The sequence below is a fragment of the Mus pahari genome, chromosome 5 (genome assembly GCF_900095145.1).
Source record: "Mus pahari chromosome 5, PAHARI_EIJ_v1.1, whole genome shotgun sequence".
NCBI classification, from domain to species: Eukaryota; Metazoa; Chordata; class Mammalia; order Rodentia; family Muridae; genus Mus; species Mus pahari.
The window spans coordinates 41,367,439-41,384,946 of NC_034594.1; the positions used below are offsets into that span (position 1 = coordinate 41,367,439).

General features: G+C 38.5%; 1 protein-coding gene across 1 annotated transcript in view; it reads left to right on the top strand.

Moving 5' to 3' along the window:
* Pard3b (par-3 family cell polarity regulator beta) overlaps nucleotides 1–17,508 on the top strand; it is a 976,275-nt gene that overhangs the window by 583,584 nt on the left and 375,183 nt on the right. Inside the window, exon 15 of the mRNA XM_021197960.2 lies at nucleotides 1,713–1,828. Coding sequence (XP_021053619.1) covers nucleotides 1,713–1,828 — 116 coding nt within the window. The remainder of the gene's footprint in view (nucleotides 1–1,712; nucleotides 1,829–17,508) is intronic.

Consider the following 17,508-nt stretch of genomic DNA (forward strand, 5'->3'; position numbering starts at 1 on the left):
TAAAAGGACACTGTGGTGCAGTGACTTGCCCGAGTCACACATCTAGCAAGAAGCAATCAGGATTTAAACTAGTCCATTGTGTTCTATGGCCCTGACCCTTGCATAATGTACTTTGGTACCTCTCAGGAGATGTTCTATTTCTACCCACTGGGTTATAATAAATGAGTATAGGCTCATTTATTCATTCTTAAGGATTACTATTTCACAATGATAACAGTGAATATTAAATATCAAGTTTTTAAAAAAAATTAATCTTGGCTACTGTATTTAGTTTAAAAGTTGAGATTGTTTTCTGCATTTAGGGAACTCCTCATCCAAGATTAAGGTTGTTGTTGCTGTTTGTTGTTTAAAATGCCAAACTCTCAAAAGCTCAACCTCAATCCTTTCAGATTGTCTAAGGATTCAGACTTGTCACCCAGTCTGAGTTTAGGACAGAAATCATGCTGAGATGAGCTGCTCATATACACTTTAGCAAACCAGAGTACAAAAGGAGAAAGCAGTTACAACTTAATTTATGGAAAGTGCGTACTTATTTCTTTCTAAACAAAAGTAAGCCATTATCTGAAATTTCTTTATATAATCCTTTGTACTGAATCCCCAAGCAAAATAGAGTATTCAGTAGAAGCAACATTCTTTAGATTGACCCCAAGTACTAAGAAATCCATAAAGGGCATTTAATGTATTTGTGTCTAAATTGTCAACTGTGCTGTTCCTGTGGCTTTCTTTTGGTGTTATTGATGGACAGACTCTGCTTGCATTAACATTACTCTTTGAAGATCACCGAGAAAGGTAAAACTCAGTCTCCTGCAGTCATCAGTCATTCAAGATGGGTTTCTTTATGGAGACATCCCCTTTCACTGCTCTTTAAAAGCGCCCACTTATCCCCTAGGAATCTCTGAGCCCACTTTGGGCTGGGCTAGTATCTAGAAACATCCTTTGAAGTGTTGGGGGTTGCTGAGCACCCCTCACCCACCTGAAGTTGTATATGATGCAGAAGGATCCCAATTAGTAGAAACTACTGGAAGAACAAAAGATGCTATTAACCCAAACACAATAGTTAAATTATACTGTAGGGTAACATACATAGACCAGAACTGTTACATTCCATAAAAGAAGTCTGAGGGCCAAGTCTAGGTTTGAAATATATGGCTGCACAGATACTTACACCCATGCAATGGTCTGAAGTCAGGGACCCCTGTGGTTGAGTTAGGGAAAGTCTGAAAAAAGCTGAGGAGTAGGGCAACCCCTCAGGAAGACCAGAAGTCTAAACAAATCTGGACCCTGGACTTTTCTCAGACACTGAGCCACCAACCAAGCAGCATACACTAGCTGGCCCGAGGCCCTGACACATACAGCAGGGAATGGCTGGTCTGACCTCAGTGAGAAAAGAAGCACCTAACCCTTCAGAGAGTTGAGGCCCCAGGGAATAGGGAGACCTGGCAGGGTGTCTGGAGATGTGGGGGTAAGCACATCCTCTTGGGGATAGGAGAGGAGGAGTGGGATAAGAAACTGACGGAGGGAAAAACAGGAGGGGGATAATGACTGGACTGTAAAAAAAGATTAAAGATAATTAAAAAAAAATACATGGCTGCAGGCTGAAGAAGAATGAAGATATGCAGTATGAGAACTATGTATCCGTATCTACTCATAAACTTCCTCCCTCCTTGCCTTTTGGTCTAAACCAAAATATAACACATACCTTCTTTCCACAGCTCTGGAGTGGATTCCACAGGATATTTTCCAGATCAACATGTCAACTTCAGAATGGTGACACCAGTCAGGCAGCCCGAACTGATTAACCTGAAAGCTTCCAAGAGCATGGACCTCGGTGAGTGATGGGAACGTGCGTCAGGTCTGCTGTCCAGCCCCCACACATGTAACTTTCAAAAGTAGTCCAGATCTTGTCGCTTAGACATCAGAAGCTGTTCACCCTATCTTTCCATTCCCTCTCACACATGTAATTGTGAATAACCTGCTTGAACAGGAACAGTTGCTGTTCAACAGTTGCTGAACTTGAACAGTAGCTTAGTTTGATGCAACATTCCACATAATTCTCTCCCTCTGTTGATCAGGGAAGAAAAAAACAAACAAACAAACAACTAATCCTGGAAAACTTGAATGGCACCAAACAAACAAACAAACAAACTTCAGTCTTTGCGTTTGTGTATTGGTTCCAGTTTGCATATATCACGCCAGGTGGGCATAGCTGTTGTTTGGCCTGGGAAGAAAATTGGGTCAAATGCTACTGCCCATTGGTTTTGTCAACTAAATATCTTCAAATCCTAAGACATCAGGGAGGGGAGCAGTGCCTTGGATCTGTTGTACTGACTAAACAGCACAGGATTTGTTGGCTTCAAGGGGAGATCCAGGTCTCTGGCAGCAGTGTAGAGCAGGTCATGGGACTGTAGGACTTTGCAGATGCTGAAGAACACAGTTCCCATCCTCTGGGAACTTACAGAGTGTAGCATACACCCAGAGCCAAATATTCATTGTATCTTGAGTGTTCAGGGGCCAACCCCCACAATTGTTTTTTTCTTGAGGCATATTACATATCTCATTAGCATTAGCAAGGAAACAGAATCATCAAAACTGCCAGCTCTACCCAATGGTCTGATAAATAGGGCTTAGCTGTTTGTGGCTCACTTACAGAAGCTCAGGAAAATGTTCAATCACAGTGAAACAAGGGAAATGGATTCCATTTTCTATAAATTAACTAAATTGTTGGGACGCACTTGCTCTAATGACCTACCGTGTGAGACGGACAGAAACGCTCAGCAAGGAGGCTGTCACGAGCACTGATCAGAAGGGGATTTGCTCGAGAGCAAACCTGTGACAAACCAGAGGGCTAATGTGACAGTGACATCTGGGATTACTAATAATTTAAGGAGCAATTCATTTTCTTGGAGTGCTTGATAAACATTTCCTGTTCTGTCTTGCCAGTTTCTCTATAAATAAGATGAATGGATAAAAACGGCTCTTAAATTTGGGGAGGAAAATATATTGCTGTTTTCCTCATTTAATTAAAAAAAAAGTGGCTAGCATTATAATTCTAAAATCTGTGCCAAAGATAAAATTAATATATCATCCATTTTCTGGGATAAAAATGTTATGACTTCTACACAATTATTAAACCTCAGTCATGTCCAAAAGTATTTAATTTTTGATCATATTTATCTCCTTCCTCAGCTCCTTCCAAATTCACCACCCCCTCTCTTTTTCTTTTACATCTATCAAATCCAAGTAGTCATGTCCTGAGGCTATGGCCTTCCACTGGAGGGTGGTTGGCTCACCAGAGGCTATAGTCTCTAATGGTGGGACTTCATGCCCACCCCCTTTCTCCATGTTGGACTTTGGTCTGGCTTGAGCTTGCACAGGTCATGTTCATAGTAGACACAGTTTCCTTGTGGCCACCCATGTCTCTGACTCTTGTACTCCTTTAGTCCCCTCTTCTGTAATGATCTTGGGAACAGGGGGCATGATACAGATGTCCCACTTAGGGCGAGGGATTCTGGGGTATCTCATTCTCTCTACCTTGACCAGTTTTCTGTCTCTGTGTTAATCACCATCTATTATGAATGAAAGCTTCTCTGATGAAGGGTGAGGGATGTGATGATGTAATTAATACTGACACTTTATTTTTGAGAAAACTTTCTCTTTCAAATTAAAATCTTATTTCTGAAATATGTGTATTAGCATTCACCCATCACATTTTATTGGTCATGATAGATACACTCTAATAAAAAATGGTAATAGTAATTTATTCAAAAGCTCATGGGATATTTTGTTTAAAGACATAAATTGTAAGAAAATATGGAAGAAAGAAAGAAAGAAAGAAAGAAAGAAAGAAAGAAAGAAAGAAAGAAAGAAAGAAAGAAAGAACTACATGGTTTAAAACGCACTGTCCCAAGTGACTTAGTTGGATGCTATTAGAGCTTTTTTTTCAGCAGTTGTCAAAGTTGAACCCCTTCTGAGAAGTATGAGTTGAAGGCTAAGAGAGTTTGCTAGTAGGCAGTATAGGAAGTTCTTGATCTTTATCCACAGAGAGAAAGTTGAGTGACTTTCTCTCAACTTTCTTGTGTTGTCTTTCACACTGAGTAAAACCTGCGATACTCTAGTGCTGAGCATTTACAAGTGTCGCCTCTTTGATTACAGAAGTCGAGTATTATTTGTAGCTTTAAGTACCATTGAGAATTCTAGATTGTATGTATGTATATACATATGTATGTATATATGCATGCACACACATATATAGTTTAAATGTTGATAATGATGATGTTTAGGGGAATAATGCTTTCAGCAGGATAAAATACAACTTCAAAGGTTACAAACTAATAATAAACCCTAGGGCTGGAAATGTGGTTCAGCTGGTACAGTACTTCCCTGGCACGCACTTGGCCCTGGATTTAATTCCCATTTTTAAAAAAATCTACGATATTAAGACAGAATACTCACATAATATTTTCTTAACCTGGAAAAAGCATCAGCTTCATATGGCTAAAAATAAAAAGACATGAAAGGATAAATGTCCATATTTATTTATTGAGTGATGACTTTAGACTGGCTAGTTCTCTGTCAAAAATTTTCCATGACCTAAGTGTGGTGGTAGATGCTTAAGACATGTATAACTCCAGCCACTTGGTGGGATGAGGCAAGAGGAGGTTGATTTAAGGCCAACTGGGACTGTATAGCCAACACTGTCTTTTAAAATGTCTATAGGAATCTTCAAAGGGTCATGAATACCATCTCTGTCTCACGCTTGGTACTGAGTCAAACCATAACCTTAACTTCTATATTGAATCCTTTTCAGATGTTGAGATGAATTTTTAAAGGCAAGATGCCAGTTACTTATTTTTTGTTTTACTTATTTCCTATTTTTCCATATATTCTTTCCAAAGACAGGCAAAGTCTTATGGAAACTTCAGCCTCCACATCTCCACCCCTTCCCCTAGTCACCAGGCACACTCAGCTTATGCACAAATGTGCCTGCCTGCCCTGCTGTGCACTTTGCTGAGCCATCACACACACGATCATGCCACATGTACGCTGCAATCATTGCATAGCATGGAATGAATGACTATCTTGATTTACACTGTGGTTTTCTCTTCCCCATTTAAACGGAACTTGAACTTAACTGAAGGTTTTATTTTATGTATCTTTCTTTTGGCACATTTGTATCTTCTTATTTGAATTCATTTATTTGTCCTTTACCAGTATGCCATTTGTTCCTTTCTATTTCTTTAGTATAGTATATTGTAGTGTTGCAAATTGTTTCTTGCGTTTTCCCTTTGATCTTGGTGCTGTTTACCATAAAGCATGGCTTGATGGGACTGATACAAGTACTCAGTCAATAATGCATGTACTGTAAAACCACGAGGACCTGAGCCTAGAGCCCTAGTACCCACCTTAAAAGCACCAGAAGTGAGGATGCTTTGTAATGCTGGAATTGGGAGGGTATACAAGAAGGCCTCTAGGAGCTCACCAGACAGCTAGTCCAGACAGTAAGAGATATCCAGGTACAGTGAGAGACCCTGTCTCAAATCTAATGCGGAAAGTGATTGAGATTGCCTCTGTGGTCAGTGTCTTACTCATTCACAGAGATGTGCCCAGGCACCCTCCCTTCTGTATGCACACAGAAACACAAGCACAAACAGTTTAGATTCATTGCCATATAACCCCATCTTGTCTTCCTTTGGTTTGGTTTGGTTCTGGTTTTTGGTATCCTTTTTATCTCATTTATTTTCTTCAGGTGGCTCTTGTGAAAATGATTAATAATATATTTTTATTCAGAGTATATGAATATTTCTAAAGAAAGATAAAAACTATTAATTTGGAACGTAGCCTCTTAGATAGTAGACCCCTATACATTTACACATGGGTGGGTTTACAGACATGCTGGTTCATTGACATAATTCTGCCTTGCACAAGGCACTGCCCTGTGCAAATCGTCACGCTGGTATGAGGAATTTTAGTTACTTATAGGGTAACTCTCTTCTGATTCATCTTTTTAAGTAGAAAACTAGATTTTCTTTTCAAAGTTAAATTACTTTGTTTCTTCAAATGCATCCACTCTCTCATGAACATTAGGACCAATAATCAAAATGAGTTTAAAGATTTAATAGGAATGTTTCCTCATTGTATGTCGGGGGGGGAGGTGTTTGCATGTGTATAAATGGTATTTGTGGGTTCCTGAGACTACCACTTTATCAGGTTAAAATAGCTTCTTTGTAGTCCTAGTTTCCTAAACTTTTTTTCACTAGTCCCTTTATTCTTTAAATCAAGAACAGTTATTGAATTTTATTAAGGGGTTTGTAAGGATCTATATGGAGTGACAATATATATTTTTTCTTTGTTAATAAACTAAAAGCAAGCTAATTAAGTAACTTGGACACAATTAAACTCTGATTCCTTTTGAATAACTGTTTTCTCTAAACTTGTAAAGTTCATTTGGTTAACTAGAGTTTTACATATGGAATTTCTCCAGAAGGGTTTCAGTATGGCCATACTGTAAAGCATAATACAAAAACTGACAGCAGTTTTACTTGGCATTCTTAATTTCTATGGAACCATAGATTTGGGAAGGCTATTTTTGTTTCAATATTTAGTAGATATCTTTGGAACATGCATGTGGTCATGTTTAAGACAGAGCAATGATGATTAAGAAATTTATTTTTAAGCAATTGGCTGTAACTATACTTATTCAATGGCTAGGGTACAATTTAAGGGACTGTGTAGATACTTTGGGGTTTTCCAGAAAATCAATCTTTCTCTACTAATTGCAGACTTTCCTCTATTTATTTAAATTACCAGAATTACTATGTTCCGTCTGGATCCCTTTAATTTGTTCATAATTGAGCTTGTGTGGGTGTTGAGTTGGAAGCCCTCGGAAGCTGAATAACACAGCTGCCTTTTTGGCCTTTGGCATAGGGTTCCCCCCACCCCCCAAAGAGCTGCCCTTATTGGCAGGATGCCAGGGAACTACATTCAAAGACTTTTTGATGAGGCATAAAAATCTTTAATTTCCAGGCTTGGTGTTTTATGACCCCATAATAGTGTTTAAGAATTAGTCTCAATTATTTAAGGGATAGTACTTCAGAATTTTGGCCCCTTTGTTGACCTAATCTATAGCCCCATTCAAAGTCAAGTTTAAAGCGATGTTTCTCACAAGATTTTTTTTTAAAAAAGAATTTTGTGTACCGCTTCCATTCGGGCTCCCACTCCTTCCTCAGACAGTGTCTGTGACACAGGGCAAGAGGGCCAAGGGCGGCGCAGCTGAGGAGGCCTGAGCAGATGTCGGCCTCTGCTCAATGGGAGGAAATGAGACTGCAGTGGTGCACGAGGCAGCCAGATGAAATCGTAGGAGGTTTTCTGACAATGGACGTTGTTAATATCACATATTTCCTGGTCTCTTTTTGCAGACTGCTTGTGTCTTGCATCAACTCAGGGGGTGGGGATAGACTGACTGTCTTTGACAATCTGCTAGTCAGCAGTTTTGTTCTTTGTTAGTAGCTTCTATTTTTTAAATTTAGGGAATGTTTGTAGAACACAGTTGTAAACTATATAGAAGTTGATTTTCTGTACCTATAAAGGCAAACGTTTCAGAAGTATTTTGAGAAGAACTCTTTTGTAGGTTTGGGTTATTCCTCTTAGAAATTGGTATGTCTCATATGAGATCAAAGATGGGAATGATATAAGTAAGTTAATCCCACTTTTCTCCTTTGTTTTTAATGTTATTTTTGTAATGATATTTTTCATTTTTGAATATAGAATATGACAAATACCCTAAAGACTGAATACAAAAGCATTATAAAATTATCCATTCTGATTTTATACTAGTTTATTGATATGTTATATATTGATTTATTTTAATGTAAAATTAGTCCTGTAGATTTTCTTTATTATTATAATCAATAAGTAATTCCTTTGAAGATGATAAAAGCTCAATCAACTGTTCCTATTTTAGCACCAAGTCTAATGTTAAAATAACAAACAAATCTGGTTGGTAAATAGAAATTAATGGTAACCTCAAAAGATGATGTTTAATCACATTCTCAATTAGTCAAGGGAGTAAACAGGAAGGAACACTAGGTGAGCCAAATTTATGCCTTAGCAAGGCAGAACTAGACAATTACAGAGGTATTGAGCCACTGATGAACAAACGCTTACTGAGTACCAACTATTTGCCATACTACTTAAATCCCAGGAGCCAGTATATGATGGGAGATGTGGCAGCTGTTGCTATACTAAACTCTAACAGGAAAGGAATGCCCAGGAGTTAAGGGATGGCTTACAAAAGAACATTTTGTGTAATCTAGGAAAGAGTATGATGGCCCATTGTTTAGGATTCCTAACAGATATGGGGTAGAGAGCAGAGACACTGGGTTTCTGTGTTATTTTTATTTTATTTATTTATTTATTTATTTATTATTTATTTATTTATTTATTATGTATACAGAAGGACGATGCTCCAGCTGGAAAAGTAGGGCTGCCTGAATGTGGAAGTAAAAAGAATTGTTCTTCTTGTGCTCTAAGTGGACCATGATTATAAACCAGCTATCCCAGGTTACTAGAATTCATCAAGAGTATTGGCTATTGACAAACTGCATAGGATCTATGAAATAACCCAGGCCTCTTTTCCTTGTTAGAATTTATAAATGGACAAGTCATGGAAGTATTATATGTGATATTAACCTTTAATATGTTTCTGTTTGTTTTCTGAGTGAGATCAATGGGTCAAGTTATATACTGAGGTATAGGTATAACATTTGATACTCGTTCCTAAAATATACCAATTAGTTGTTCATTATCATCCTAAGGAAGTTAAATAGCAAGTCCCTTAAGACTCTGTGCTTGGAGCTTCTTATTTCTCTAAAACAAACAAAACAAAACAAAACTTAAAAACCTCAGCAAGAAGAGGTATAATCATTGGATAGTTAAGTTCCCATGAGCCAATAACAAGGCACCTATTTGTTTTTTTGTTTGGTTGGTTGTTTTTTTGTTTTTTCGAGACAGGGTTTCTCTGCATAGCCCTGGCTGTCCTGGAACTCACTTTGTAGACCAGGCTGGCCTCGAACTCAGAAATCCGCCTGCCTCTGCCTCCCAAGTGCTAGGATTAAAGGCGTGTGCCACCATGCCCAGTCAAGGCACCCATTTGCATAATGGCATTTCACAATATCACAAGAAAGGATTTTGAAAGTTTTCAGCACAAAGAAATTATATATTTTGACAAGATAAATACGTTTTTTGATACTCGGGGACTCTGATGGAACCTGGCTATGTGTAATCTGGAGGATGAGAATCTGGAATGGAATGGAAATTTACCAATATTATAACACAGGTTGTCCCAGAAAATGGGCATTTTGTTGAGCTGACATAATTTCCATGAAAATCGGGTCCCCAGAGTTGTGACAATAGAATTAAGGCCAGCGAGATGGTTCAGTTCAAAATATTTCCTACGAAAGCCTGGTAACTTGAGCTTGATCCTGAAGAACCATGCTGGGAGGGGAAAACCATCTCCTGCAAGTTATCCTCTGAGGGCTGCATGCACACTGTGACACCAGCATGCTCACAGTCACATATTAGACATACTGTCTCAGTTAGGCTTTCCGTCACTGTGAAAAGACACCATGACCACAGCAACTCTTATAAAGGAAAACACTGAGTTATTTAATTGGGGCTGGCTTACAGCTTCAGAGGTTTAGTCCATTATCATCATGACGGGAAGCATGGCTACATACAGGCAGTCACGGTACTGGAGGAGCTGAGAATTCTACCTGGTGATCCTCAGGCAGCAGAAGGACACTGTGTACCACACTGGGCATAGCTTGAGCATCCTAATATTGCCACTTCCTATAGGCCATGCATTCAATTACAGAAGTCATTATATGGGCCATTCCTATTCAAACCACCACCCATTCAAATAACAAAAGGAAAGGAAAGAATCTGCCCAATGAGCACTTATCATATGCAGAACAATATCCAGGTAAATAACAGGATGCGTTTATTCTGTTTAGATCAATAGATAGTAAAGCTATATACAGTGAATAAACAATAAATTTTCAGCTAGCGATAACTTCCTGAAGCCATATTCAAATCTGGGCCCAAACTGAGTGAAGTAGAAACTCCCTAAGACGGAGTGATGCAAGATAAGGAATTGTCTTGAAGGCAGGTTGGTGAACACGCAATTGCCCTAGTGTAAGACTCAAGATTCTGCATGTTAGCCCCTGTGATGATGCCCTGTGCCTTCAGTTACTCTCCTGACATGGCTGTTTCTGCATGAACTTGTTATGTTATCATATCAAGTAACAAGACTGCTTTACTATAGTGTATACATACAAGACTCTATTTAATTGAATACAACATTTTAATAGACACAAGGACCGTATAAAATGGATCCAGATATTGTAGAGCGGTCTAGAAACCATGTCCAATAAAAACCAGTTGAAAGACACAACACTTGGAAGAGAGGGGTTTCTCAGCACAGGGAAGCTCTGCTTAGGTACTCTCCTACTTGATACTGAAAAAAAACAACTTGTACATTGGTGCACGCCTCATATAGATCAAGCAATAGCAACCACATTGGAAGACACAACAAGTTTAAAAGCTTTGGGCCTAGGGCAGTGGCTCTCACCCTTCCTAATATTGTGGCCCTTTAATACAGTTCCTTATGTTGTGATAACCAATAATAAAATTATTTTTGTTGCTACTTCACAACAATTTTGCTACTGTTATGAACCTCACTATAAATATCTGTGTTTTCTGATGGTCTTAGGTGACTCCTGTGAAAGGGTCATTCAGTCCCTAAAAAGGCTGCAGCCATTATATGTTGAGAATCACTGATCTAGTGAGATGTTAATGATGGAAAATTGAATCCTGCCTTTCGCATGCTTGGTATAAAGGGAAAATCATGTAAAATAAAACAACTCATAAAGACCGAGAAGAGAAGGAAACTTTAGACATGGTGGAAAAGGAATCAACCTTGGAATTATTTTTTAGTAAGTAAGAAATACAGATTCTCTTTCTATACAAGAGGTTTTGGTGTCATTGTTGCCCAAGCTAAGCATGAACTTACTATGTTGGGCAGATAGACCTCAAATGTGTGACCCTGTAGCCTCAGCCTTGAGTAGCTGAGATTGTAAGGCCATGACAGCACACTTGGCTTATTGACCCTAGTGTACTTATGTGGTTGAAATAACCATCCAAGCTGTAATTATGACTGAAGCAGAAGCAAGTGGAGTTGGCAGGGAGCACGTGACAGCACTTAGGTACCAGAAACAAAGAAACCAGTAAAGAAACAAAAGTTGTTCCCCACAGTTTACAGTACCTCTACCCCAACCAGTCCATTTGAGAACATTAGGAAAATCAGAATTGGTTTAGGTAAAATAATAAAAGGAATTAAGTTCCAAATAATTACTACATTTTAAAATGGATCTTAGACTATTCTTAATATTAGCTGAATTTCAGGGACACTTTCTCTGCCTCTATGGCTAACTCATTTTTCTCATACACAGGCCTTGTTCAAAAGTAGACTGGTTCCCATTTGACTCGGAGAAACCATGTGGGAGTAGCTGTCTTTGTTAAGGGTATAATTCCCTATTTGTCCCTGTGTAACTTTTTCTTAGCTTCTGTGGAAATCCACAGAAACATTTTTCTTCCTTCCTTCCTTCCTTCCTTCCTTCCTTCCTTCCTTCCTTCCTTCCTTCCTTCCTTCCTCCCTCCCTCCCTCCCTCCCTCCCTCCCCTCTCTCTCTCTTCAGACAGAATTTCATTATATAGTCCTTGCTGTCCTAGAACTCCTTATATAGGTCAGGCTGGCCTCGAACTCATAGAGGTACACCTTGCCTCTACCTCCTTAGTGTGGGGATTAAAGGTGTGCACCTTTGCCTCAAAAAAACATATTTTTGAGGTTAATTGACTGTGTTCATTGGGAATGATTCCTGTTGTATAGAAATTATACTTCCATCCTGACTTAGGTTTCTAGAATTTTTGAGTTTTGGCTCATTCCAGCCTCCCCTATCAGACTTTTCCCAATGCATACATGCTCACAAAGGGCCTTAATCACACTTGCTCACATTTATCCTCCTTTGAGAGAGGGAATCAATTGTGTTTTTAATAATCATGTTTTTTTTTCCTTTAAAGAAGAAAACAGTCTTTGAAATAAGAACAACCTTTCACATAAAACAAACAAACAAATAAGCAAACAAACACTTAACCCAGTGCCTACAGATCTTCAGTGATGTTTTCTAATAATGTTAGCAGTTGTGGAAGAAGTAATGTTAGTAGGATGACTAACAATGAGACACTAAATTACAGATCTCTTTGCAACTGGTGACTGACTTCTAAATTACTGTACAAATAAATTGTCTTCAAATAGGTATTATGTAATGTTAAATTTTTCCTGCAGGAGACACAGAGAACTGTAAAGTTTGGACATGTTTATTACTGAATCTTCACTAGTGATATTTTGGAATTCCAATTCATAAAGATATTTATGAAGCTGGCCTCTGTATAGTAGAACTTGATTTATAATATGATGGAAAATCTTGATTGATAGGGAAACTACCTATTCTTTAAAACTGAAATGTTCAGCAGTCACACTTAAAGCTTAGTACCCAAATTGCTTTCTTGTTCCTGTGTGTTAATTGAGCTCTTCTGTAGGATCCTAATCCTTTTAACTAAGCCAATATGAACCTTATATTGCTTGCTTTTGTTTCTTAAGTCATTGTTCATATTTAAATGTAACCCCATGTTCATTTAAAAAGAACTTTTGTATGAATATGAGAATATCTCTATAAAAAAATGAAGCTAAAACAGCTGCTCAAAGAATAGTACAAAGTACTGAAATTCTCCTTGGAATTACAGGCCAAATGTATTTCAGTTGTTTTGAAATATCTCTCATTGGTTAAACCCATGATACTTAACATGTAGCTAAATATCACATAAACCGTGTGCTATAATAAGTATATATTAAATGGACTTTGGCAAGTTCAAAATTATCCCTTCTGAAAGGATCCTGAGTGATGAAGACTGACACAGAAGACACTTCAGGCTTAGATTAAAGCGCTAGTAAGGAGAGACAGCCATTCCACTTTTAGATGAAGTAGTTCTAGTGTGTTATTAAAGTACAACCACTTTAATCACATAATTTTATTCTCATCTGTATGTATGTGTTTTCCTCAGGAGTGAAATGATTATTACGCTGTTGTAAGTTTCTGTAATTTGTTGACCAGATGTAGGAAAATGTTACACTCTTGATCCAAATCACTGGTTCCCTCATGAAAAGCAATTTTGTTCCCATTGACAGTACATGAAAGGCTCTGCTTGTTACCAGTTGTCCCCTCTTGCTGCCACCTTGATAGACTTAAAAGGAGCATTTTCCTTTTTACATTATTTTAAAGATAAAAATATATCTTTCATATATTTTATTCTAGATTTTCTTTTGTGAACCATCTGAACTGTTATGAGCATGAATTCTGTGTGATAGAATTCTATGTGAAATATCACATTTTTGCAATTAAAATGTTACTCTACATTAAAGGTCACGTTTTAGCCCTTGCTCACAGAGAAGAGCAGATATTTCGTTAAGGTATTTGTTCCAATATGCTTATATCATTCATTAAAGGATTAGATAAAATTTAAAATGATCCAGAAGTAGAGTCATATTCAGACCATTTTGTGACTCCAAAACCTGTTTTCATCTCCTACAAATCAACTAGTCTTTTAAAGAATAGGTTCATTTTAGCTCTCATCAGAACTCTTGCGCTCCCCTCTGGGATGCCACATGCCGCGCTCTTGGTGCTGAAGGATAAGTAGCAGTAGCAAGCATCTCCAAAGATGCCTACCCTCCCTTCATAAGATGGAAAAGTCACCTGATGCTTTGCAGATATGATTTCAGTTTGATATGAAAATCATTTATCCATCTGTTCTCTTCTCCCTCGTTCATATAATAAATATATATGGGATACTCCCTCTATGTTAAATATAATCCTAAATAGCTTAGATGAGTCACTGACAATAGACAACAGTTTCTTATACCTATAGGCTAAGTTTTTGTGGTTGTTGTTGTTGTTGTTTTGTTTTGTTTTGTTTTTCAGTATAAATATTCTCATGGGTAAAGTTTGAAAGATTGGGTATGTAAATGGTAATAATGCAGTAAGTGAATAACCATATTGAAAAGATATCAAGCATGACACACATAGCACTCCAATTTGTAAAAAGAGGAGACATGACTGGAAAGGCTAATATATGAGTACCCACCTGGTTGCCAGTGTTCATAAGGAAAGGTGTCTAGCAACTCTGTGCAAGATGTAAAAATTAAACTGAAAATTAAGAAAGAGATCATATTGGAAATTGACTAATCAGGAGTGATGGTTTTAAGTGAACCGGGACTATGCTATCGACCCTCTGTTGATCCTGGAATTGATTGGCATAATCCCCAGTCCCCAAGCACTTCAGGACCGTCATGAACAAACTGAGAGTCAGGAAGGTCCCAGCTTAAGATTCCTTAATAGTAAAACAGCGTGTATCAAGGAATTCAAGGAGTTGGAAAGCATTTAGCCCATTTTCATCACTTAAGAAAAGTTATCATCACACAGAAATTGGATGAAAACTGAATTACCTTGGAGATTTTGAAATCTTAGCTCAATAAGTCAGTATATATGAAGTAAATAGCCCCAATGCTTTCTCTCCAACCAAGCCAAGGTAGAAGGAAGCGCACTGGTCAGGTCCTCTTGCTGTAGGTTCAGAGTGTAATCTTACCAAAGACTGAGGCAGGTTTGAGGAGGTAAATGTAGATGCCCCCCAAATTTTAAATAAAATTAAGAGTGTGGTGATGCACACACATAACCTAGCACTCAGAAGGCTAAGACAGGAGGATGACAAGTTTAAGACCAGCCTAAGCCACACAGTGAAAGATTTTGTTTGGTTGGTTTGGGTATTGGTTTATTTGTTTTGCTCTCTCTCTCTCTCTCTCTCTCTCTCTCTCTCTCTCTCTCTCTCTCTCTCTCTGTGTGTGTGTGTGGGGGGGGAGGGTGTATGTATGTGTGTGTATAGAGTACTGGACTCCCAGGCATGTGCCATCTACATGCAACTTGAAAACCAACAGGTCTTCTTAAAATGATTTCAGTGATGGATGGTGACTGATGGGAAAGTGTGGGGGAAACGCTCACTTAAAGGTAACTGTGTGTACTCTAAGTGTGTTTATTTTCACTGTCACTGTGACCAAAGTAACACAGAAAAGGGAGGAAGGTCTTCAATGTGGGCTCCCAGTGTCATTCAATACACGATGGCATTGGGAGAATGTGATAGAAGCTACTCATGGTAGACAGGAGAGAGAGAGAGAGAGAGAGAGAGAGAGAGAGAGATATGTCTTGGGACAAGATACCCACAAGGATCTGGGCCTAGTAACCTTCTTATTCCACCCAAGCCCTCCCCTTACCTCATAATGTTTCTAGAACCTCCCAAAATGTGTCAGCTCCTAGAGAGACAAAGCATTCAATACATGAACTTTTTTTGTGTGTGTGAAATACTTCTTACCAAAACCGTAGCTTGTGAAATACTTCATATCAAAACCATAGCTCCAGGTCGCAAGAGAGTCCACAAGTCTTCAAGATAAAATCTGCTCAGCCGTCCCTAAACTCACTGGATCTGAAACCCCACAGCTTCTCCATGGGTCTGTTGCTCGAACGACAGTCCTGGCAAGGAGCAAGGATGAGTGTCTTTTCCATGTTTAAAAGGGATGTGTATACAAAGCAACGTGCAGAATTTCCAGAGGAAAAGGGATCAAGAGTGGCGCTGTGAAGAGGGCACCCACTGACAGGGGATTTCCAGGATAGAGGAGTGTGCACGGGCAACTGAACTGAACACAGACGAGTGAGTTGCTGAGCAGCACGAGTTATCCATGGCCTTGACGACAGCATGTGACTTAAATATTTTGCAGTGTGCTTCTGAAGGAGCAGTATATGTACTGTAGAATAACTATGGGATGATGACACCCATGGTCCTGACGCAGACTTTACCTGTGGTAAGAAGATTAAATTCTTCAGCCATAATATTCAAACCCAAAATCTGTTATCCCAGACTACGAAAAAGAAAAAGGCTAACAACACTTTAGCAACTATACAATCATGCTCAAGGCACATAGCATGATCATATACTGATCAGTATATGCCAGACAGTCTTTGGCACAGGAATTCCACAGCTGTTTGTCAGAATCATGCTATCGCAATGAAATTCCAAACACTGGCCACTTATGAAGCTAAAAGACACTGAGATCATTGGTGGGTCCCATTGACATCTGAGGAGAGCGACAGGAAGTGATAATGGGAAATATGTCATAGAGAATGGTCATACCTATAATCCTCTTTAAGGATATAGTCCCCGTGATATTAGAACCTTTTACTAACCCATACAAACCCACAGCATCTCAAAATACTGACATCCTATATTTAAGCCTTGGAAAATGGGAGACATTTACAAACTCATCATAAATGAGGCTATGAGAGTATGAAGAGGGTGGGTTATATATAGTGACCCAGCAAGGATTCAAGCTTATACTAACTTAAATGTGATGGCTAGGTCCCAAATTATTTTGACTTTCTATTTAAATTGAAACTTATGGACCTTCCAACCTTACTTCTAATAATAGGAGACCTATTTTTTGTTATTTTCCATCTAAATCCCTTCTTCCACTCAGGACATGTTCAATCTGTCTGTCCTTGGAGACTAGATCTGTCTGTCCTTCCCCCAGATCTTTCTATGAGTCCCTGAAGCAGTTACCATTGATATCACCAATTTTAGCACAGAATTATGCTCTTTGGATACCTACCAAATGAGATTTTTTTTTTTCTGACTCCAATCAGATTACAAGCCCCTCCAGGGTCATACCTAATGATTCTTGGGCGCTTCTGCTCACCGCTTTGCATGCGTGTGTGCCAACTACATATGAGATGGATGGTTGAATGAAAACAGTTAGAGCAATCTGGCTGCAATCTCAGAAACTCCATTAATCTCCATCATTGATTTGGCTGATCTTACTGTGTAGACAGATTCTCTTTTCCTAACATCAAAAGATTAAATGAATAAAAGTGCAAACAAATGATTAAATGAGAAGCAAATCAAAGGGTGAACAAATGTTTGGATTACATTGCAAAAAAGAGTAGAGATAAAGATGTTCTAGGAAGGAAGGTGCAGAGTGTAGGACCATGCACAAGCAGCCTTGTTCACTTACCCGAACGAGTTGGGGTTCTCATCTTTATGTTTTTGTTTTTGTTTTGTTTTGTTTTCACTTGAAAGTGGGGAAAGAAAGAAAGAAATAAAGAAAGAAAGAAAGAAAGAAAGAAAGAAAGAAAGAAAGAAAGGGAAAGAAAGAAAAAGAAAGAAAGAAAGAATGAATGAACGGAAGAAAGAAAGGGAAAGAACTAGAGAAAGTACCCAAGTACCTGAAGGGGGCTGCAACCCTGTAGGTGGAACAACAACAGGAACTAACTAGTACCCCCTGGGTTTGTGTTTCTAG